Raw genomic sequence first — 25,261 nt, 5'->3', positions numbered from 1 at the left:
ACATTTACAGAATTTTTTTTTCCATAGTAAAATAAAACATATTTTTAAATCAGACTAATAAAAAGTCTGAGGAAAACATTTTCAAAATAAATTCTATATCTCTAGTGAAAACAATAAATAGTGATTAATATAAAACATTTCTCTTTCAATAATATATCATGAAACATTTTTACAGAATTTTGTTCAAAACATTTCATTTTTCATGTTGACTATAACTTGGTGAAAAATTTTAGAGTTTATTTTTGCGAAATGAAATTTGTTTTTAAAAGGAAAAGATAAAAGAGCTTATAGATTGAAAAGAAATATGATTTTTTAGGAATTGAAGTAAGTCCTTAGAAATTGCAACATCGTCTTTTGAAAATTATAAATATGTATTGTTGAAAGAAAATGTGAATTTCTATTCGAGTGATTTGCCTTTGAATAAATAAAAAAAAATATATATATAAACATGTAGAAATTGCAAAATTATACACAGGGAATAACAAATGTATCAAAAGTATTTAAATGGCTCCTTCATTTTATTCATTTGCTGATTACATAGAGAGCGACATGTGAGTCTATCTATCATTAGTTATCAAAATAATTATCAGAGCAAAAAAATAGTTAATCGATGAAAAAATATTGAATATTTCAAACAGTATGTAAAACAGGTCAAACATTCTAATACCTTCGATTCTTCTTCTAATGCAATTATATACAAATTAATTTTAATTTAATTTAAATTCAAGCATGGGGTGACCTTAAAGTGTTTATTTGATTAAGTTTTGTTTATACAATGGGTGATCGAAAAAAAAGTTTACAAGCAGCACTATTTGGAAAGTAGAAATTGTGAATGGGAATATTGTTACACAAAGTGGAGACAGAAGACGCTAGTTGTCTTAGACCGGTTGTTCGAGCAGATTGTGTTAGTACTGACACCTGGAACAGCGAGAGTAATGGCAAGACGTCTAGAGAAGTGGTCTCGCACAGCGGTTCGAGCCGTGATACAATTTCAATGGGCAAAGAATGTATCCCCATCTGACATTCACAGACAAATCGTTGAATTGTTCGGGGGTCGAAGCAATGAGTAGACAACAGGTGGAGAAATGGTGTCGCTATTTTGAAGCGGGCAGAGAGATTGCTGGAAACGTTTAGGTGGGAGGTCTGAAGCCACCCCTCCATATATCCTCGATTTAGCTCCAAATGACTACTTCCTTTTCTCGGTATTGAAGAAAAACTTATCAGACGACCAGAAAAATTTATCAGATTCATATCAGACGATTATGTTCAGAAAGGTGGCGAGAACTGGCTCAAAAGCCAGAGACTTTTTTTTACCAAGACAGGTTAAACAAATGGGTCCAGCGGTGTTATAAATGTTTAAATAGGTATGGTGATTATGTAGAGAATTGACTGTCACATATGTCTCTTAATTACCATTTGTATCATGTGTGTTTTGTTAATAAAGCATTTTTCCTTTGCCTTGTAAACTTTTCTTTGGATCACTCTTCGTAGAATAAAAAAGTAGGAGAAAACGACAAACTGAAATTAGTTTTACAATTCAAATTAATTATGGTAATACATTTTAAAAGGAGAATTATTATGCACTCAAAGAATATCAAGCATATTATCAATTTTACTGCACACGTTTGCAGAATCATAATAGATGGTTCTTTAGTGATTCGATTTCTTAATTATTCGATGTTGAAAATTTCTAAAAAAAAAAAATCTTCATTCCTCATGCATCTTTCAGAAGAAAAAAAATCAAATGGTATAATATCGGGAGAGATATGAAGGCCCTGATTCGCAATCATTGATTTGGAAAAGTTTCCTGCACATAATCACGTAAGCACCCAACACTTAATTTATGGTTAATTTCGAGAAGGCTTATAAAAATTCAAATATAAATCGAGTTGTTTTTGAAATTGAATTTTTTATAAACAGAGAATAGGCATCATTGTTTGAAAGGATTTATTTTTGTATATGAATAAGCAAGATTTTCTTTCTCTATTTCCAAGGGAGAATACATTAAATTCCTGGAATGTATAATTATATCAATAGAAGTAATTTTTTCATACCTTGCAAAATTAGACTTTTATCGAATTTTGTCATCTGGCATATAATTAAGGAAAATCTTGTAAACTTTAGTAAATTTTGAGTAATATCTGATAATGGTAATTAGAAAGACATTTATAAAGCATCTTTTAGAAAATTATTTTAAATATCTGCAGTCGTTATATATTTAAAATTAAATTTATTCTACAGATTAAAGGACTTTTGGAGAATTTCCAAATGATATTACATTTGGTTAAGCAATCAATCATTTTCAAAAGTAGAAATTTTTCTGAGGATTTTATACTTTGTTACTGGATTGATAAACAAATTAAATATGTATATTTATTTCTTCATATACCATTTTTCGAAAAATACTTAAAGTGTTTTTACAAATGGGATGTAATTTTTTATGTACGTTCTCAAATACATGTTGCGGGAGATTGTATATAACATTAGTTTCAAGATGTGTAGTTCATTAAAAAAAAAACTGATGTCGAAATTAATGCGTTTTTGATAATAATAAGAACAAAAAATGAATATCAACAGAAGAGAAAATTCTATATCAGGTTTGATGAAGTACATTATGAAATGTTGGAACAAATTGAAAAAAAAAAAAAAAACATATGCATATTTAAAAAAAAAATAATTTTTTAATTGAATTTTAGGAAAAAAAAAATTCCAATATTTTGTACGGGATGGAAAGCGTATATTTCTACAAAAAAATAATAAAAATTCTGATGTCACGTAATTAAAATGTAAAAAAAATGATTTAACCTTTATTTTCTTACTGCAAATAATCTCTTTTCTAAAACTAATGTATGGTTAGAAAAAAAAATCAGAGATGGTATTGAGATAAGATACAATACAGGGTGGTCATAATTAAATTCCCCCTGCAAACAGCATTCTACAACGCAAATGGGTAAACGGATTGCAACGAAATTTAGTATGTAGACTATACGGGAGATGCATTCACGGAATTTCGAAGAAAATTTAGTTCCAAGTTTAGGGCGGCTTTTCCGAAAAAAAAATTAAATTTAACACAGTAAATGACCGAAACGGAATACAGAAACCATATGAACAATCCAAAATAAGAATTGTGAGTAATAAAATTAAAAAAACAAGAAACGGGAAGATCTGGAAACTCCCTAACACTTCAAGTGCGAAGCATCACAACTGATCAGTTACGATCTTCTGTGGAACAACACACTGTCCATTGACTTGAAATTTTACAAGAGAATGAGGGTGGTTACATGGAACACCTTTCCCTACATCGTCCTGGACATGATTAACAATTGTTCCTCTTGTGCAATTTCGTCCAAATATTTCTTGTTTCTGCAAACTGAACTGATTTCCCCCTCTCAAACAGCGTACTTTTATTTAACATTCACTTAATGTGGTTCGATGACAAGGTGATCAAAAACTAATCAATAAATGTTAATATTGTTTCTGTATTCAGTTCTGATCGTTTACTGTATAACATTTGTTTTTACGGAAAAGATGGTATCTGCTGGACATTTAGGAGCATTTTTTTTTAAAATTCCGTGATTACATCTCATGTAGATTCTATATACAAAATTTCTTTGCAATCCATTCTCCAGTTTGCGTTATAGGATGCTGTTTATAGGGGAAGTTTAATTATGACCAACTTGTATATAAAATCCATATTATGATGTGTTCAAACTATTTTCATAACGTATATAAAGTATTTATATTAAAATAAATCCGGTTTTAAATAGTAATTGTAATTTTAATCAAAATTCCAGGCATAAATTCTTAGGTATTATACCTTATAGTATAAAGGAGCATAGGAATGTTTACTACAATGTATAGTCCTATCAAATCATAGTAAGTAATAAAATATCTTAGCAATAAAAACATTTATTGAAATAAGAAACGAAAGTTTTATCTCTAGAACACCCATATTCATTTTATAAGACACAAATATTTCCTTTCTCTGGAGTGTAACATAATACGTTAAATGATTCTCAAGAGACGAATGTTTTTAAAATGAAAAACGAAGTCCGTTATTCTTTTACGTTCTATTTTATTAAAAAGTAAATGTGCATTGAGAATTTTCTTACATATAAGTGACTGCTATCTTTTGATAAAAACAAAGAGATTAACTTTATTCCCACGCCACCAAAGAAAATAAATGGTCAATAAAGGCATTTTTGGCTTAGGCATTTAGTGGAAATCATTAGCGGTATGTGAACACAAAGAAAAAAGAACAAACACATTTCAATTTTAATTTCAATATTAATTGGAGTTTTTCTGTTTTAATAGGAATCGTATTAAATTTTACAAGACAGGAAGTTAAAATAGTCGTTGTTGGATTTAGAGTTTCTTCACATTATTTTTTATTTATGCACAGGTGCATACATTTGTGGTGTACCGTTTCAATAACTGTAGATTTTGCTTGTAATGTTTGAATAATTTATGTTAGACAAATCTCTGAATGTTAATTAATATATTGCAAATAATAATCATAGCCTTAAAGATAGGATTTTGGACATTTCATAAATCCCATTAATTTTCAAATAGATATGATTGGTTGAAATATTAAGGGAAATAATTATATGGAATATATCTATATCTATCTATCTATCTAAACACATTTTATTCGTATTCAATAGTTGGTAGTCTCCACCTGGGGCATTTATTGCCTTAACCCTCCAAGCTATGCTTTCCACAAGTTTGGATGATGAATAGTGGTATTTTTTCCACTCGGCTTGGAGAAGCCATGAAGTTCTTTCACTGATTTTGAAAGACTAATGCATCCTTTAATTCGGCTATCAACCGCGTGTCGAAGATTTACTCCAGAGTTCAAGTCTGGACTCTGGGCAGGCCAGTCCATCCCATTGGCATTATACCAACCTATAGCGGACCCCTCAAAATGATAAGTGGCGTCGCCATCCTATAAGTAACATTGATTCAGTCTGTAATATTACCACAGTGTTGGAAGCATATTGTTATCTAGAATTGAGGAGTAAGATTCGTCATTGAGTTTATTATGAATTGGGATCAAGGGTCTCAGTATATACCACGTGAAACATCCTAGAAACAGTATTCCACTTCCGCCAAACTTTGCTGTAGGTACAATGCATTCTTGTAAATGTCGTTCTCCATGCATACACCAAACCCAGACTCTGCTATCCAACTTGTAGAGATTGAACTTTGATTCGCCATTCCAGAGAATCTGTTTCCACTGATCTACGGTCTAATCGACGTGCCTTGCACCACCTTAACCGAGAAGTGCGGTGGGATTTGGTAATCATAAGCTTATAGGCGGCAACACGACCGTGGAAACCAAACAAATTTGCTTCCTTAAGAATTTTATTCATCGAAACAGCAATTATGGATTTGTGATAGAATTCTTGCGTATGTGGGGCATCGTTTTGGTGTGGTGTTTCCAAATTCCTTTGGGCAGCATTCGTCGGTCTCTCTCTTAGTTTCTTGTTATTGCACATTCGACAATCACTACTCATCTTCCACTTCTCAATCACAAAAGCCATTGTCGATTTTGGAATGTTTAACTCACTAGATATGTCCCTTGGCAATAGGCCATTTCTATAATATCCAACAATTACACCTTTCTCGAAGTCGAACAACTCTGAATTCCATGGCATCTTGCATGCGACTATTGCCAATGCTATTTCTTACACGATGTTTAAGTACAGAAGCCGTGATGTAGATCAGGATAATCGTCTCTTGCATGTGTGTCCAAATAATTATTAGTATATAGTATATATATTGATGCACTTCAATAATAAACATTTTTTTTACTTGCCTGCTTTAGTTAATTTTACTATTCTTCTTTGATATACGCTGATTTCATCTTGACCTTTTATTGCAATCAAGAAAAAAATTTACTTGTTAACAACTTTTAAATCAGTTAAAATATCAAAATTTTGCCTTCTTTTATCAGCAGATATCATAAAAGAAAACGTAAAAAATTGTTTTCTTTTTTCAAATTCATCATAAGTAAATAAAGAAATTTCGTTTTCAAAATCATAGTATCTCAATGTTTATCCGAATAAATATATGTTTTTCATTTCAAAAATTGCATCAAACGAATATAATAACATATTTTTAAAAATTGTTGCTTCGCAAAGGCAAACTAAAATATAACGATGAATTGTCCTTTATGAATTTCCTTTTTCTTGCAATAAATATTGATTAATTCGACCAATCACGTAGACTACCATTAACAAGTATAGTTTGTTGAGCATACCGCTTCTGTTCAAATATATGAACAATGTTTTGAAACTTTCAAGAGCAAACACACGAAGTTGCTTCTCTATTTGTAAATTCGAAAATGAATTAATGAGAATTATTAATCCATGACAATATAGCAAAAAGATTATAAAGAATATCCTAAACTATTTACTGGATTTTAATTAATTTCGATCTTAACATTAAGTGTCTCCATGTTTGAAAATGATCATCGTTTTCTTAGCGAAAACTTTAACAAGATATTCCTCAATCTTCACTTTCTAATATCGTTTATTTAATTTAAATTGAGTCTCTATAAATACTATAGAAACATAGACAGAGTCAATCATAAATACTCTGGACGGCAAATTTGCTGCGATTTTAAAATGATACGTTAAACAATTATTTATAATTATAATTTTATAAAAAAAAAGTAAGATAAATGATAAGAATTTATTTTTTTGATTTTTTTAGGTATAAGTGTGCGTGTTCATACCTTAGTTTTTTTTGCTATTTTATTTGTTATATGTGATATTAATAAGAATACATTTTTGATATAAATTGAAGGTAGCATAAGATATAGAGAATAAGCAGATAAATTCGAATTTTGTTACTTTAAATTATTATTTTAATAGTAAAACCAAAGTGACATTTTTGCTTCTATATTATTGATAAATATATGCATCAACTATCAACAGAAAATTGATTATTTTATCATCTTTTTTTTCATCTTATTCTCATCTGCATCTGATGGTACTGAAGGAGAGATAAATATTATCTTTTGCGAAGTTATTAAAATACATTAACTCGATTTACACTACAAAATTATATACAGTACAATATGCGTACTATATACAACATAAATATCAGAAAAAAAAATGAAAACACTCAAGAATTCATTGGTAATGTAATTTTTGGAACTTCATTATTTTGTATTTTACAACTGATTATTTTTCAGGAAAAATATTCATATTTATTTAAAGATAAAGTCTGTCTCTAATATCGTATATTTTAACATAGGGTAAGTGATTAGGTTAAAAATTACGAAGAAGTTGAAGATTTTCTACCTCAGATATCTAATATGTTTTATTTGATACTCAAAATATTCGATGAGTTTGCTTTATAAAGCCTAGCGAATTTTGTTTGTGCTCCCATTATTTAGGAACTGTTCTTTTCTTTTCAAAAATATACACATTTGCTTCTTTCAATACTATTTTTTCAAATTCTATATTTTAGAAATTCATCTGACATAAAGAAGGTTCTGAAAAAGCAATGCAAAGTTTTAGTCAGCTTCATTTTAAAATATCTTCAATATGTTTTGTAGCTGAGGGAAACAATGAAAAAATAATCTATCTGTTTAAAAAAATCATCTGTTGTTTTAATTCTTCAAATGTAAAAAAAACAGCGAAAAGTTTATGCAATATACCTAATAAATAACAATACTTTAGAACTAGATCTAAATGTACATTATTCTGTACGTCAGAAACGAGGTTGTATCTATATTGACAGTATGAGTTCACTGACAATGTTTTCCAACTGTAATAATCAGATTCACCTGGTTGCCTTGGAAATCCTTGATCTTCTAAGGACTTTAAAAAACAGGGATTTTAAGATATTATTTTGCTGGATTCCGAGTCATGTCGGAATCGTTGGTAATGAGCTGGTGGATAATGCAGCAAAGAGTGCATCTTTGCTTTCACAGCGAGACATCCCGTTCTGTGATGCTAAATATATTTTTCAACGTCGTATGAATTCACTCTGGCAGGAATCATAGAACAATCATACTAATAACAAACTTCATAACGTAAAACCTATCATTTCATCTTGGCCTTGTTTACCAGTGCGAGAGCTAGACGTCAATTTGTCTAGACTCCGCATTGGTCACACTCGTTTCACTCATAAATATCTTTTATTCGGCAAACGGGCTCCTTTCTGCTCGAAATGCCAAGTGGTTTTAACAGTTTTTCACCTTTCAATAGAATGTCCTAATTTTAATCATCATCGTTTGAGATTTTTTAATGCTTTAATGCTTTTTTTAAATGCTTGTGGGGGAATATCCCCACAAAAACCTTTTTAAATTTTTAAAAGCAACTGGATTTTACCATTTTATTTAACATTTAACCTTGTTGTTTTTATCTTGTTTACTAGTTACTGCTTTACAATTTTATCAGTGGTTACATCCTACAGTTGATTAAATAAAGTCTAAGACTATATTTTAACCATATGTCTGGCGCAGTATAGCCAGATATGGCTCTTACGCCAATAAACACCAAAATGCAATCCAATCCAATCAGGAACGAGGTGATATATGTTTCCAGTTATATGCCCGATTTTGAATAAAAAATCTAATAAAATACTGAGCTTAAATATTTTTTACATATATATTTGCTAAATCTTCTATATCTCTTCCATTTTTTTAAAGATTTCTGTTTAGTAATTAATATTTTTTTAATTTCTTTCTTTTATTTCTCAGTTTAATTTATTCGAATTATTTAAAATATAAGTATTTATATCGATTTCAAAAAGAAACATTTCAGAATGTATTCATATACATTAATGCAGCTGCTCAATACTAAAACGCCAAGTTTCAGATAAACAGTCTTGCTTCCGTTCAAACACATTGTCCCGCTTCAACCAGTCATCTCATTACCATATATAACTAAGCGCCATTGGGTGTCTGACTAGTATTCTCTCACACACCTCAATCATTGTTACACAATCAGTTAGGAGAATCAGGTAAAGCCATGCAATACGGTTGATGAGCCCAAGAGTTGTGCGTTTATCTATTAAATCACAATGCTTTCTAAGCGTAGAATCGAACAAATATCTACACAAATTTACTTCAACTATCTTTTCTGAATTTGTTCATTTTTTTATATCGTTAATCGACAAGATTTTTATTTATCTACTTATTTTAAATGAATTTGAAACAAATGTGTGCTTTCGAAGGATTTTTTCAAAACAAAGAAAACAAAATGTCACTTTTTAATTCATAAAATTGTTATTTGAAGAGTAAAATTGTTACAAATAAACAAAAGAATAGATTTTTAAAATTCAAACATATTTATATTTTAGATGAGCAAAATTACAAAAATTCTTAAATAGGTTAGAAGCTGCAATTTTGAATAAAAATATAATATACGTTAAAATGATTGGCAATAGAAAATTCCTTATGAAAAGAAGAGTTATATAAAAATGATATCCTCATAAGCGTAAGACAATAAAATAGTTTTATTTATATTATTTTACTGAAAAAATTTGTTTTTTGAGATGAGATTTTGTATTTCCTAATAATTATTATTTTTGTCCATAAAATGGTAACATTAAGAAATATTTACTTCTAGTCGTCTTTGGTGACCAGCCGGAATACTAGTATTACTGCTAGCTAAAATGTTCAATTAAATATTTCATAACTGGTCTCATTATAGGTTTTCATCAGTCATTCATAAATATGTTATAAATCTCAATTTTGAATTAAAACATAGGACGCGTTAAAACGATTTGCAATAGAAAATTACTTATGAAAAGACGAGTTATGTAAAAAATGATATCCTCATTAGTGTAAGACAATAAAATAGTTTTATTTATATTATTTTACTGGAAATTTTTTTTTCTGAGATGAGATTTTGTATTTTCTAATAATTATTATTTTCGTTCGTAAAATGGTAACATTAAGATATTATTTACTACTTCTCGCCTTTGGTGACCAGCCGGTACACTAGTAATAATGCTAGCTAACATTTTCAATTAAATATTACGTAATTGGTCTCATAAAAGGATTTCATTGAAATATTTTTAAACTTTAAATTTCGATCATCATATAATTCACTTAAATTATTATGTACGTCTTAAGCCGTTATGTTCATTGCACTATGTATCCCTCTCTAATTTTTTTTTTTTTTATCAACGCCAGTAAAATTCAGTTTTAAATTAAAGTGGAAGTGATTAAACTGCACTTAATACAAAGACATTTTTTTCACTGAAACTAAACATATACATTTAAAAAAATGGGAATCGAAAGCAGGTTCGTTCGTTATTAAAATCTTATGTGCTCTACAAAATAATTTTCATAATGTATAATGTCCCGAAGAATTATTCAACAAAAAAATTACGCTTTCTCTGCGTAAAATTCAAGTTTTAGCTTTATTTTTAATAGGATTTAAATGATATCAATAATAATATTTTGTGCTTTTTTCGTTTTATAATGATACTTTAAAAAGTAGAAAGTTTTTACTTTAAATACTTCTTTGGTTTTAAAGAATCATATTCTGTAAAATATTTTTGATATTCTAATTTTTAAATAAATAAATAAACGTTTTTATCTACTACTATCAAATCAAATTGATTTACTAAGTTTTGAATATTGCAATTTTAGAACTATCAACATTTTCATGATTTAGGTCAATCACTCTTGAGAAACCCCGGGAAATGATTGGCTTATTTGAAACGTTAAAGATTCCCATTCAATAACCCGTTTTTATAGAATACTGAAATACAAATTTTCATAATTTATTTAGTGATTTATTGAGTAACTCTTTTTATTTAAAATATTAGCGTCTTTATAATATTTTGTCGAATTTGATTCACAGAACTGAGGATATATGTAAAAATTTAAAATTCGTAATTCATATGTTTATTTATTATAACATAAAATATAATTATTTATTTCCTTTGAACCGTTTAGCAGATGTATGTCTATTGCTAAAGGTTTATAAATTAGCTGTTAGGTCCTGATTTTAGTGGATATCTTGTATATATATTTCCCTTAAATAAAACTGTTTTATTGAATTAGTAATATAGGTATATTAGTAGTATTGATAATATCATAAATAACTTTTCCTTGCATTTACTCCTTAGAAAATGTCATATTTTAAATTTATTTCATTTCTTACAAATACGAGCTGAAAATTACACTTTTATACGTTTAATTTGCTATAACAGGTAACTTATATTTTTAATTTGAGCTTTTGAAAATGAGATGGCAATACATAGGTAAAAGCTAAGCTTTTTTTTACATACGCGTAATTTTATTTTTATTTTGTTCGAAACAGGCTATTAAAAAATATTATTAAATTATTTTTTTAATTCAAGAAAAATAGAAATTTAATTTATGGATTAACACTTTAGAAACATTGAAAAGATTATTTTCTGTACTTTAATATGATGTAAAAATCAATTTTTTAATGTAATACTTTTAAAAACTGTTGCAGAATAACGCCGAAATTTTTCTTATTTTCATTAGAATTCTAATAAATTTTTTAAAATAATCGCTCAGAAGTGCATATTCCCGAACTCCAAGGTATATATGTGCTGAATTTTGTAGCTGTAGGTTAAATTGTCTGGCCTTTAGTCTGGCTTAAATTGTCTGGCCAATACACACAGACACACACACTCAGTTTTATTATATGTATAGATTACAATTATTTATTATTTTCAGATTTTTGTTGCAGAATATTATTTTAAAAGAAAGAATGTATCATTCACTCATCAAAGCCCTTAAGAATTTTTCGAACATTTTGCTAATTTTAATTTGATGATAATTTAAAATAAAACACCATTATAGGAACATTTTTTTTTATTGTAATTGAAATTAAATTCTTGAAAATATTTTTGTAAATAAAAGAATAAATATTAAATTGATTTTTTTTTGTTCCTTCAAAATACGCATTCATGGATATGTATTTATAAAAACCATCTTTTAATGAATATTTATATAAAATACCGGTTATTTTTTTCATAATAATTTTCGGATATTTTTAACATAATATATCTAAATCAAATATAGTTCTCAGAACTTACAGGTTATTGATTCAAAGTGCCGTATTGTATCAAAAGGCATATAACGATATCATATTTCTTCAACTCACAATTTTGTTTCGAGGTCAAAGCTTTGTAGCCTAAAGGATTGTGAACTTCTTGAAGTTAGTTGTAGTTTTTCTTTTTTCTTGCCACCGCTGGTCAAAACTCTGAGAAATCATTCCTTCAAGTCACCACGTCGGATTTTATTTCGTACTCTATCGGTTTGTGGACTTAATGGCTGTGGACCATAAATGGCTGAGGCATTGCTTTTTTTCCCTCTCTCTTGGGATTGAAAAAATATTTTACAGTATTTCTTCCGAATACTTTTTTATGTAGAGTCAGCATGTCGCGATATATCTTGTCCAGTTCTGCTATCTCTTGTTTCTGTTGTTCCATAATTTTGCCTTCAATAGGATAGTTTTAAAGCCGGGGAACATTTCGTGGTTGTATTCAGTTTCGACAAAATATGAAATACATGCTTGCATTTTTCTTATGAAAATGATTTCATTTCGCATAATTCATGTTTTAAATATGTAAAATATGCAAATATATTTGTTTCAAAATGTGTGTTTTTCACACATCCCAATATATTTCAAAAGTATATGCAGACCTTTGATTTTTTTTTTTTTTTTATATTCATAGAACTTTTGATAATGAAAGTCATCTGAAATTTCACATTTAATATGATGAAGAAGCCAGATAAGTAAATTATAAAATCCTTATTTGAGAAAAAAAATTAATTATTTTTTCAATAAATCATTTATGGTTTCCGAAATTTAAAGCAATCCCACACATACTAACAACACCATGAATAAATTTTATGAAATACTACTGATACCGTTATTAATAATTTTAACATTCATTCTCAAAACCAATATGTGAATTTCATTCCACCATTTAATTCACCATTTAAACCAGCCAATATGTGAATGATTATTCTACAATAGAAGAATAGAAAAAAAAATGATTAGTATATGCAACATTTTTTATAAATGGAACAATAAATAATAAATATCATTTGTTTTTCTGTTCTGTTTCTGTTGCTATTTCAAACATGTCCTCACACACACACGCGCGTATATATATATAAATAATTTATTAATAAACATTTTTATAAAGTATATGTTAATTTTCTTATAATATAATTCCAATATTGTTCGCATAATATTACTAAAATAAATATAACGTTCACAATTTACTGGTGTCTATATTTTCATTGATTCAAAGTATCAAATTGCATCAAAATTATATACCATGGCCATATATCTTCAACTTACAGTTTCGTCAAAACTTTCAACCAGTGTTGCATCAAGGATTATAAAACCTTTAGTTTTAGTTTTTATTCTTGCTTCTACTCGACGAAACTTTTAAAAACCATTCACTGAAGTCTCTACGTCGGATTTCAAAATCTATCGTTTTGTGGGGTTCTATGGTAACCCATAATTGGCTATTACATTGCTTTTTCTCAATCTCCTGGGTTGAGAAAAATACTTTGCAATTTCTGTTCCAAATAGTTTTATATAGACTCAACATTTCGAGATATGTGTTACACAGTGCCTATAGATTCATGCTTCTAACTTTATTGGGGAAGCTGGGAGACACATTGCAGTTGTGTCAATTTCGAACAAATGTGTAAAATATGTTATTATTTTTTTTAAAGAAAAAGGTCCCATTTCACCTAAATGTATGTTTTAAATATGTAAAATATGTAAATATATATGTTTCAAATGCATATTTTAATATGTTTCGAAGGCATATGCAGAATTCAGATGGGTTTTTTTTCATAGAACTTTTAATACTGCAATCCATCTTAAATTGCTCTTTTAATATGATAATTGAGCCTGATAGGAAAATAATAAAATACTTATATGAGAAAAAAAATTCCCAGTTTCAGAGATGAAAAGTACTCCCATGCTTATTAATAGTGTCTTGTATAAATTATATGAAGTATTACAAATGCTGTTATTAATAATTTAAGTATTCACCCTCCAAACCAATATATGAATACTTATTTTACAACAGAAGGTATGGAAAATGCATAAATATATGAAACAATGTTTTATGAATAGAAGCATAAACCTTAGACGTCATTTGGAGTCTATAATTTACATTGATTCAAAGTGTCAAATTGTATCGAAAGGCATATTCTAAAACCATATATCTTCAACTTACAGGTTTACTATAAGATTCAACCATTGTTGCATTAAAGATTATGAACTTCTTGAAGTTCGTTTTACCTTTTCTTCTTTCTAAAAGAGGAAGCTTTTAAAACCATTCTCTGAAGTCACTACATCTGATTTTTTTTTCAAAATCTATCGTTTTGTGTACTTCTATGGTAACTCATAAATGGCTAGAATATTGCTTTTTCTTTCTTTCTTAGGGTTGAAAAAATATTTTACGATTTTTGTTCCAAATAGTTTTTGCAGATTCAGTATTTCGCGATATATCTAGAATGGTTATGCTGTCTCTGGTTTCTATCGCTCCATATTTCTGCCTTCAATAACCTAATATTAAAATGAGAGGACATTTGTGGTTGTGTTTATCTTTGAACATGTGCGTGCAATAGGTGGACATATTTTTAAAGGAAAATATTTGGTTTTGCCTATGCTAATACTCTAAATGCATATTTCAAAGGTATTTGTTTTTCTATACAACTTTTAATATTGCAAGCCATCTGAGATTTCAGATTTTTTTATCGCAGATGAGCATAATAAGAAAGATGTAGAATTATTTTTATAAATAAAATAATTATACAACTATATTTTTGTTTCTATAAATGAGTCATATTTTCAGCATGGCAAAGTAATGAAATGTTTACTAATAACACCATGGGCAAAATTTATAAAGTGCTAAAGAAGCCGTTATTAATAATTTAAACATTCACCTTTCCATGCTAATATGTGAATGATCATTCTACATTAGAAGATATGTAAAAAAAGTGATTATTACATTCAAAAGGCGGCTTTTGTGTGAAAAAAAAATAATGGAATGTATTTGCTTGAATTTCCTTTTATTCATAATTTTGAAAACATTATCAATATTTTCTGTTCTTTTTTACAAAATACAATGTAAATAAAACTTTAAACGTATAAGAAATAATATAAAATCATTGCTATATTTTGATTACAATAAGATGAAACAAATTATTTTAATAGAGAAAATATGTTTGCTTAAATGGCATAGCTGTTTCTTTGGAGAATGCTGGTCAGATGAATAATTTTAAATATTCTGAAGTCAAAAATTAAAAAAAAAATATTTCTATTTCCCAGTCGATATTTCAAAAAAAAAAAAAAAAAAAATAGCAACACATTTTTTTATGTGAAAATCTTAATTTCTCATTCTTTAAATGTATTAAAATAATTATGCGTGTAAAAAGTAGGCGATATATTAATTATGTCTATCATTTTCACAATCAGAAGTTAATAAAATGTTTCATGCTTCAGAAAAATATTTGTATCAATATGAAAATATTGTGGATTTTTTCCAGAAAAACCATTGACCATATTGATTAGGACTGGGAATAGTTAGATGTAGAAAACTTGTCAAATAACTCAAGCACTGCGACAACTGAATGTTTCCTACAATGTGATCAACTAATAGAGAATCACTCTCAATAACAACAAAAAAAATTGAATTGTAAGAAACCCTCCTCTAATAATCAATAATTATATTTCTCATGTCGAAAAGTGAATGAAAAATATGTACCTTATTGCATTTTATAATTACTTTTGAACATAAACAAGAAAATTAATTGTCAGACTTAAAGGTGGAGATATTGATGTAGGATGATAATTGATTTGTGTTTATGTAATTCATTTATTGTAAAGTATCTAATTAGAATAAGTTATAGAGCACAATACATGGGAAATACAATAATAAAGGCCAGTATGTTTCAGATGAAGTTGCTTGAGATATCATTATATTGAGGTGATGAGTTGCAGTGAAGTGTCAGTAGCTTTGAAAACGTCTCTCATTGTCAGCCCAGGACAGAATTTAAGAACATAAACAAAAATTTCACGTTTGAGAGAGAGATACATTTAAAGAAGGAAGGATTACAGTTGGAGTTGGAATTTCGGCAAACGATACACTGACTTTCTTTTACCATAAGGTTATCTAATTGTTGCGAGATAACAAAAAGAAATTCTTAATTAAAGTAGTACGTTGGTACTACTGGAGGCGGCTTCGGCTTCTTATTCGCAATTGAAAATTCCCACAATTTTGTCAAATAACTGAAGTCGCGTACATTCGATTAAATATTTAGTGAAATCTTGTTTTTCTACTCCCCAGCAAATATTTTTAAATTTAAAATTTCAGCATTTTCTGACGCATTTTTCGATAAGACAGAAACTTAGATGCTTCAGTTCCTTATCTCGCACAAAATGCCGTGTGTTTGATTTGCTGCTTAATTATTAATTAACCAAATTAATTAATTAATCAAATAAGTTAAATGAACCACTTTTCTTAAGCCAATCTCAATCTCAAATATATATATATATATAAGTTGGAAAAAGATAGAAAAAATATGGAGAAAAGTTTTTAAATTCTTTTATCATCGTGTTACAGCGATTTCCCCAAATAGATAAATGAATAAGATTGACAGCCCATATTTTCTCAATTTATTAGTCTTCTAAAACTTGTCAGCAAAAAGTGTTTATAATTTTATAGCACTCGTGTAGTTTATAATCAATTTTGTCTATTTTGTCTATAAACAGATTTTTGATTTAAACATAATGCGTCATGTTTGTAGTATTTATTTCTAGGAAGAAGTAATAATATTTTTTGTGAATATGATCAATTACTTATAAAAAATCGCTAATATGTGATGCTAGACAAAACTGGTGGATTATACTAATTTATTTCAGTTAAATATGTTATATTTTTGTGATAATATTTAGACAAATTATTCATTTTTGAAAATATTTTTTTTTACTTTGATACTACTGATTTTATCATTTGAAATTAATTAAATTTAAGTAGAGACTTGCATCTTGAAAGAAGATGCTATTTTGATTCAGATTTTAATTGCAAAGTATTCACTCTTACCTTGCAAGGTGATTTGTAATCTGCAATATACCTTTAATCCATATGGAGCTAGATATAGCTGAACGAGAGTTTATAAGTTTATCCACTATGGGGATAATTTGTCCACACATAATTGAGATTAGCATTTAAGCGGATAATTGAGATGCGAATATTAATTTATAAGTACACTTGTTAAATACTATTCAATCAAACTATCCATATTTCGTCATTCCACCGTCAATCCATCAAATTATATATCTGATTTCGAATAAAAATTCTGGCCTTGATGCAGTGTGCATTGCAATAAATTCAGGAATACTGATCACATCTTTACACAATTAACTTAATTGTTGGAAAATAAGTTAACAACATGAAACTGTTGTTAATTGAAAAGGGTTGCATAGTTTCATTGTGATTTCTGGCAGCCTTATCTGAAAGATAACTGACATAAAAGCAATTATTATCACAAATTATAGATGAACTAATTTTATGAATTTAGATTTCATATTCTCTCTTAAAATTCATAAAATATTATCGAACATTCATTTTCATACAGCCCTTAGAAAGACGAATCGAAAGCATCAAACCTAGGCATCGAATACAGGTCAAAAAAAGATCATTACTCTAAAAACATTTATGTGTTGCTTCAAGATTCAAATTATTATTAAATTCTCCAAAATTAAAATATGCTACTTATTCTGAAAAGTACGTTTCTAACCCTAAATACAATAAGTTAAGAGCATTTAACCATATTTATCTTTTTAAAGTAAGACTTACCTTGCGTATAAAATAATTTGAATCAGACATTTTATTTAATAATTTAGTCAAAAATTTACATATTGAATGAATGGACTAAATTCAATGTATCACTTACCAATTTCAACATTCTGGAATTTTCAGAGTGGAAATCATTTTATTTCCAAAATCAAGCATATCACAATATTGAAATAAAATCCCTTATGTGAAATCGCGTCTTATTAAAAGTGCAAGATATTTGTTTTCAAATAGAATGGAACAATATTTAATCATTGCGTCCTAATAATAACTATTATCTTATTTATTGCAAAATAATATATCCAAAATTAGGGAGCAATGTTTTTGAAAATAAAGCAATGCCACATTTCATTGTTTAAAGTTTTGTTCGAGTTTGTAAATTACCTTGCCCGGATGGTAATTAACATTCCTCATTTATCGCAAAGAATAGGATGGAGAAATAAAATAGAAATCATACAGAAATGGCGGAGTTAATGTTTGTTTAGAAAACAACAATTTATTAATATTTTAATTAAGTAAAGAACATTTATCAGCTTGTAGTTTTATGTAGCTTTTACGGAACATGGAGAATATATTTCCTTAATTTGAATAATATATTTACTTTTATATTAATGAATCGTAAATATGTTGTTAAGAGAATTATATTTCTGAACCTAGAGGTAATTTGAATCATAAAGTTAGGATATGATTATGGTAAATTGGTTAGAAGGCATTTTTCTGCACAATTATTATATATAATTTTATAGTTTTTGAAAAATGTAAGGGTTAGTTTTACAAAATTCCTTTCCAAGATTAATTAGATACATTTTAGACTGAAGTAGTGAAATACAGTAAATTATGAACTAAATAAAAAAATATTAAATATTCTAGAGCTCCAGTATATAGGACTTTCTTATACCGGAAATCTCTACATGTAGACTAAAAACTTTCGTATAAAACTTTTGTATATCTGTTTTCAAATGGCAATTATTTATTTTATATATATAAAAAATGAAATATAGAAACAACTGCTTTTTCTATTCTTACACCAATAGAAACTATCAGAATGTCAGAAGAAGATAAAGAATTATTTCTAAGAAATGATTATACCACTAAATGACAGATATCAACCACAAATTTGAGTATTAATCCTTAATTTTTTTTTTCCTTTTTGCAGCATTTCCCGAAAAAATGTCACACCTTTCGACGTTTTCAGAATAATACAGACTTCCTTTTCATTTTACAGCTAAAATAGGGTTCTCAAATCGATCAGAGTACTGTCTTTTAACACTTGAGACCTATGGCGATATAAGTTAAATATATACATGTAATGATATTTTAAACTTTTAATTTAATCCAAATTAATTTCCAAAACTTTACCTTAATTTAGCACTTCCTAACTTCATTCTAAAATATTCTCTTATTTCGTGATCCAATTCCACTTTCGATTTAATTAATCCTTTTGTAAAAATAATGCGCCATCAGAACTACGTTTCAAATGAGAGTGATACTTCGGTGCCCTTGAAAAGGTGTCAAATGTCATTCCCTCGGCACGTGGCCGGAAATCCTATGTTATATAAGGTTAGTTATCATCCGTTCGTCCCTTTTTTCGCTCTTCTTACTTCTGCTTTGTGCTACGCCGCGTTTTCTTGTATATGACCATGCCTGCCACTCGGAATAGAATAAAACGTAATTAAAAATACCAAGTCTCTTCACTGCTTCGAACCTGCATTCAAATTCAATCAAAATATGTTGCATACATATATATATATAAGCTGATAACGTCATATAAAACTATAAATACGCGTAGCAAGCCTACAACTATCCGGCTTTTTAAACTATTTCACACTATGTTTTTTTCCTACCTAAAAGATATATAATAGATTGACAATTTAGGTTGTTATCTTTGGAAAATTAATTTATTCTTTTAAATGTGTGGGTTGAGGTTGAGGTTGAGGTTTATATTTTTATGGCACAAGAGTCAGAATTGGCTATGCTGCGCCAAGACACATGGTATGAATATATTACCATACGATTAAAAATCTTGTTTCCTCCAGGCTAAAAATTGATAAAAACATTTTGTTAAAAGCATTTATAAAAAGGTACGAAACTTTAAATAAGAAAAGTCTATGATTAAAACAAATGTTTTTTTTGTTTTTTTAAATAAACAATGATATTTATATAAAATGAATAAAGTTAGTAGCTCTTAAAAAGTCAAAAATATTACGGTGAGGCTGTTCTCCAACCAGTTCACGCAAATCCAATGATGATGAATTAAAGAAATGCGCACGATAAAAATTAAATTTGGGACATTCAATTAAAATATGTAAAACTGTAAGATTAACGTTACAATCCGAACACATTGGTATCCTCTCGCCAAACAAAAGATGTTTGTGAGTTAGGCGGGTGTGACCAATTCGTAATCTAGTTAATTTTACATCAGCCCATCGAACCGAAGCAGCAGGCCACACTCCAATTGTCGGCTTGATAAAGTGCAGTTTGTTTTCAGTTTCATGATTCCAAGATTCTTGCCAAATTGAAAGAATATAACCACTATACATATTAATAAGATCAATATGTGGGCAAGAGTGCTGAAGAATATGCTTAGCCTCCTTGGCTGCAATGTCAGCCGCTTCATTGCCGGTTATGCCAACATGACTAGGAATCCATCTGAACTGGATGTCATACCCCTTAGTCTGAAGATCTCTCAAACAGCAAAGAATATCAATTGCAATAGGATGCCTGCAATTTGAAAAGTTACACAGTGTCTCTAAAGCACTCATACTATCTGAATAAATGCAGTAATAAATCTCTTTAGAAAGAGAAATTCTTTCGAGAGCTAACAAAATTGCAGATAGTTCAGCAGTCAAAACAGAACACGAATCATGCAGACGGTAACTATATGTAACCTCTGGAAAGACAATACCACACCCGACAGATTGAGAGGATTTTGATCCATCAGTGTATATCGGTATGTAAGTTGAAAGTTGATGAAGATGAAAATTAAATAACTGCTGGAAAACTACAGAAGATGTAGTAGCTTTATTAAAATTCAAAAAAGGGTTAAAATATGAAAAAATTGGATAATCCCAAGGGGGGAAAGATAAAAAGTTAACTGGATGAACCTCGACATTTCCAAGGCCCAAATCCTGAATATCAACCCTTATTCTTTCATGAAAAGGCAGAATATTATAAGGACGGGCATTGTAAAGTCTATGAAGACTAATAGGCACCGTCAAATTCTGGACTGGGTGTTTGGGAAGAGAAAGCATGCGGAAGAAGTATCGAACTGCTAGCTTTCTTCGCCTTAAATGCAAAGGTAACTGATGGGAAATCACGTACAAACTCTGAACTGGTGAAGTCCTGAAGGCTCCAGTGCAGATCCGTAATGCAGAGTGGTGCAATGGATCGAGTCTTCGCAAAATGTTGGATCAAGCAGAACCGTATACTTCGCAGCCATAATCAATGCGTGAGAGTATCAATGCTTGATAAATGCGAAATAACGAAAGTCTATCCGCTCCCCAAGCTGTATTCGATAGAACTTTTAGAATATTGAGTTTTTTTCACATACCTTCCTTAAATGAAGTATATGTGGAAGGAAGGTGAGTTTTCTGTCAAAAATAATTCCTAAAAAGCGCATCTCTGCAACAACCGGAATGGCAGTATTACGGATATAGACCACAGGATCTGGGTGAAGACTTCGCTTTCTACAGAAATGAACGCAACAACTTTTCTCAGGAGAAAGTGTGTGTCCATTTTCATCGCACCAAGATAAAAGTTTGTTGATAGCGATTTGCAATTGTTTCTCAATGAAAGGCATATGCGATCCTTGACAGGATATCTGAAGATCATCCACGTACAAGGTTCCAGTAACAGTTGCTGGTAAAACTTTAAGAATTTGGCTAAAATGTAGAATAAACAAAGTAACACTTAAGACGCTTCCCTGAGGAACGCCTTCCTGTTGAACAAAAGTATTTGAAAGATAACTGCCAACTCGAACAAGGAAAATACGACAAGATAGGAAGTTTTTTATAAAAACAGGTAAGTTTCCTCTAAGACCAAAATCAAATAATGTGCGAAGAATTCCATAACGCCATGTGCGATCGTATGCTTTATTCATGTCGAAAAACACCCCAACAAGATGGTTTCGACGGACAAAGGCATTACGAATGTGAGTTTCCAAATGAATAATGTTATCGATGGTGCACCTTCCCTTTCGGAAACCACTCTGAAAGAGGGGAATACAGTCATTTTTTTCCAATTCATATACAAGTCTCGCGTTAATCATACGTTCGAAAATTTTACACAGGCAGCTTGTTAAGGCGATTGGTCTGTAGTTCGATGGATTACATAGTTCCTTTCCAGGTTTTAGGAGTGGTATTACAACTGCTTCATGCCACTGGGAAGGGAATATTTGATCATTCCAGATTCTGTTAAATAGGCAAAGAATATTAGCCAAGGAATCTTCATCCAGATGGCGGAGCATGTTGTATGTAATTCCATCCGGACCAGGGCTAGAATCATGAACTTGAAACAGTGCTCTCTTTAATTCATTGATTTGAAATGCGCAATTATACGGATGAAGATGGTCGGTTTCGAAATGGAGATGTATCTTCTCAGCACGCCTCTTAGTGGCGAGGAATGTGAATGAGGCTGTGCTTGAAACTTTCTCAAATGTTTGACCGATAATGTTAACGACTTCTATAGGAGAAGAATATGAAACGTTTCCTGTGTTTAAAACTGGAAACGAGAACTCCTGGTAAATCCCATTTACTGCCTTAACTTTTCTCCAAAGTTGCGCACTGGTTGTATTTGAAGTGATAGAGGAGACAAATTGGAGCCATGATTCCCTTTGGCTACGACGTCGAATGCGCCGTGCATTTGCTCGGGCTTTTTTAAAGGCAATGAGATTCTCCGTAGTTGGATACCTACGGAAAATTCCCCATGATTTCTTTTGTGTCTTGTAAGCGTTGCGGCATGCATCGTTCCACCACGGCCGACGAAATGCTCGTGGGTGGGGTGAGCTCTTAGGGATTGCAATGTCAGCAGCATTTCTAATTGTGTTAATAACATTTTGGGTAGCATCAGTTATATTTTCAACAGCAACCATTGCTTCTGTAATAACTGCAAGTTCAGTGAATGTTCCCCAATCTGCCCGCTGGAATAGATATCGTTGTGGACGCTGTGTTCCACAAGTACTATCAGCATGGGAGACGATGAGAGGGAAGTGATCACTATTAAACAGACTATCTCCAACTCTTAAATTCAGCAATGGGAAAAGTGAGGGAGAACAAATAGCAAGGTCAATACTGTGTAAAGTATGCGTCGGCTCATGGAAATGCGTTTGCTCATCATTATTAAGGAGACAGAGACAATTTTCCGAGATAAATTCTTCAATCTGTCTCCCCCGAGAATTTGAGCTATCTGAACCCCATAAAGGACTATGGCCGTTAAAGTCACCAATCAAGAGAAAAGGTCTAGGAAGCTGATCAACTAAAGCATTGAGGTCGTTTTGACAAATAGTTTCATTTGGCGGTAGATAAATAGAACAGACTGTAATGAGAGTTCTAATGAGAACCTGGATAGCTACAGCCTGTAGAGAAGTATGAAGAGTTAGTGGGGTACTGGGGAACTGGTTGGAGGTCAGAATACAAACTCCACCGGAACTAATTCTCCCAGTATCAACATCTTTCTGCACAGAATTATAACCACGAATCTTAAAAGGAATATCTGACCTCAGGTGGGTTTCCTGAAGTGCAAAGCAAACAGGTTGAAATGTATTTAATAAAACCTTAATGTCAGAAATCTTGTAACGAATGCCGCGACAATTCCAGGAAAGGAAAGAACACATTAAGAATTATTTGGGGAATTTTTATTATCATTCGTAGGCGGAGTTGCAGAAGCATCACAACTCATCTGAAAATCATCTTCCTCCTCGGAGGGATGGAGTCGCAATAATTCCGGACTCTTCGGCTGACCACCGAATAAGGAAGTTAGGTCTTTACGAACAAGGCCAGATTTTGCCATATCTAAGGCAAGAGAGTTTTTGGTATAAAGAGCTAAGGTAATGTCTTTAGAAGAACGACCTGTTTTTGAAAGTTTCAGTGCCAGTGATTTCTGTGATTTTGAAATTTGTTTCCTCTTTGATTTTAACTTGTGTGGTGAACCAGCATCTGAAGCATCTAATTCAGTTGTTAGCTGATTATTAGAAAGGGAAATACCTAGACACGATTTATCCTGTGCATTTCCAGGAGTGAAAGGAGTTATTACCTTTGCCGCTTTTGCATAACTAATGCCAGCCGGTGGTAGACGGGCTTTCACAATCCTTTTTGCTTCCGGATAAGATATTTGATTCTTAACCTTGACAGAGAGTACTTCCTTTTCTAATTGCCAGATAGGGCAAGTGCGGGAAAAGGAGCTATGCTCTCCTTTACAGTTGACGCATTTTTCATTTGCAGTGCAATCAACGCTCTCATGCCCGGCCTCAGCACAACGGGCACAGGTAAGAGTACCTCGGCAAGTAGCTTTGGAGTGACCTATGCGCTGGCACTGAAAGCAACGAAGTGGGTTTGGTATGTATGGTCTGACAGCTAATCGCATGTAACCCGCCTTAATAAATTCGGGTGTCTTTGGAAAGTGGAATGTCAGAATAAGGTGTTTGGTCTTCATAACATTACCATTCCTTTTAATTGTTATTCGCCGGACTTCCGTAACGCCTTGGTTTCGTAATTCTTTTAAAATTTCGTCAGTCTCCTCATTATACAGCTCTCCACAAGTAATAACTCCTTTAGAAGAGTTCAGAGATCTGTGTGCACTAACAGTGACAGGTATCGTTGACAGAGATTTAATTTTCAAAATTTTTTGAGCTTGTTTCTTATTGGCTACTTCAACAAGTAAATCGCCAGAGCGAATTTTCCTTATTGCGTTAGCTTCACCGATATGCCCAGATATAGCCTTTTCAACTAGAAATGGTGACACACCGTGAAATGTTTCATTTTCAGATGATACACGACTAATTATGAAAAACGATGGTGATGGAATTTGATTTTGAGGCCCCATACGATATTGCGAATGATTCGGGCCCGACGGCACCGCCCACCACGGAGCCCAACAAGGGAAGGCAGCCACCGGCTCTGGCCATTCCCAGCCTCGGCGCTTACCTTGATGCTAGCCGGAACCTATACGCTCGGAGTTACCCCCGGGGACAGTGACCACCCTTAACGCCAAGCCCAAGGAGTAACCCCTTCGCTTGATCCCTAGCAGACTAGCCACTAAGGTGACTAGCTACCAGCCGATTGATGCACAGGGGACCACAGTGCACCACCCGTCTTTCAAATGGGTCGCCACGCACGGCAAACACGTGGGGTTTTGGCTGCCCATTAGAAGCAAGAAGCAAACAGAGCGGCGACAGCTTCTCATGGAGAGCTCCCTCGCTTGCCGTCGA

The 25,261-nt window shown here is 30.9% G+C and overlaps 1 protein-coding gene across 1 annotated transcript; it reads right to left on the bottom strand.

Annotated features, from left to right (window-relative positions):
• Positions 1–23,667: 23,667 nt before the first annotated feature.
• LOC129984899 (uncharacterized) lies at positions 23,668–24,876 on the bottom strand. The gene has a single exon (XM_056094853.1). It carries the CDS (start codon positions 24,874–24,876, stop codon positions 23,668–23,670), a length of 1,209 nt encoding a protein of 402 aa, XP_055950828.1.
• Between the last annotated feature and the right edge of the window lie 385 nt (positions 24,877–25,261).

The sequence above is a fragment of the Argiope bruennichi genome, chromosome 9 (genome assembly GCF_947563725.1).
Source record: "Argiope bruennichi chromosome 9, qqArgBrue1.1, whole genome shotgun sequence".
NCBI classification, from domain to species: domain Eukaryota; kingdom Metazoa; phylum Arthropoda; class Arachnida; order Araneae; family Araneidae; genus Argiope; species Argiope bruennichi.
Note: the sequence above shows the minus strand (reverse complement) of the source record. Positions and strands in the feature narration are given on the sequence as shown.

What these genes read in the sequence shown, in the direction of transcription:
- LOC129984899 (XM_056094853.1), bottom strand. Translation starts at nt 24,876, where the DNA reads ATGGGGCCTCAAAATCAAATTCCATCACCATCGTTTTTCATAATTAGT.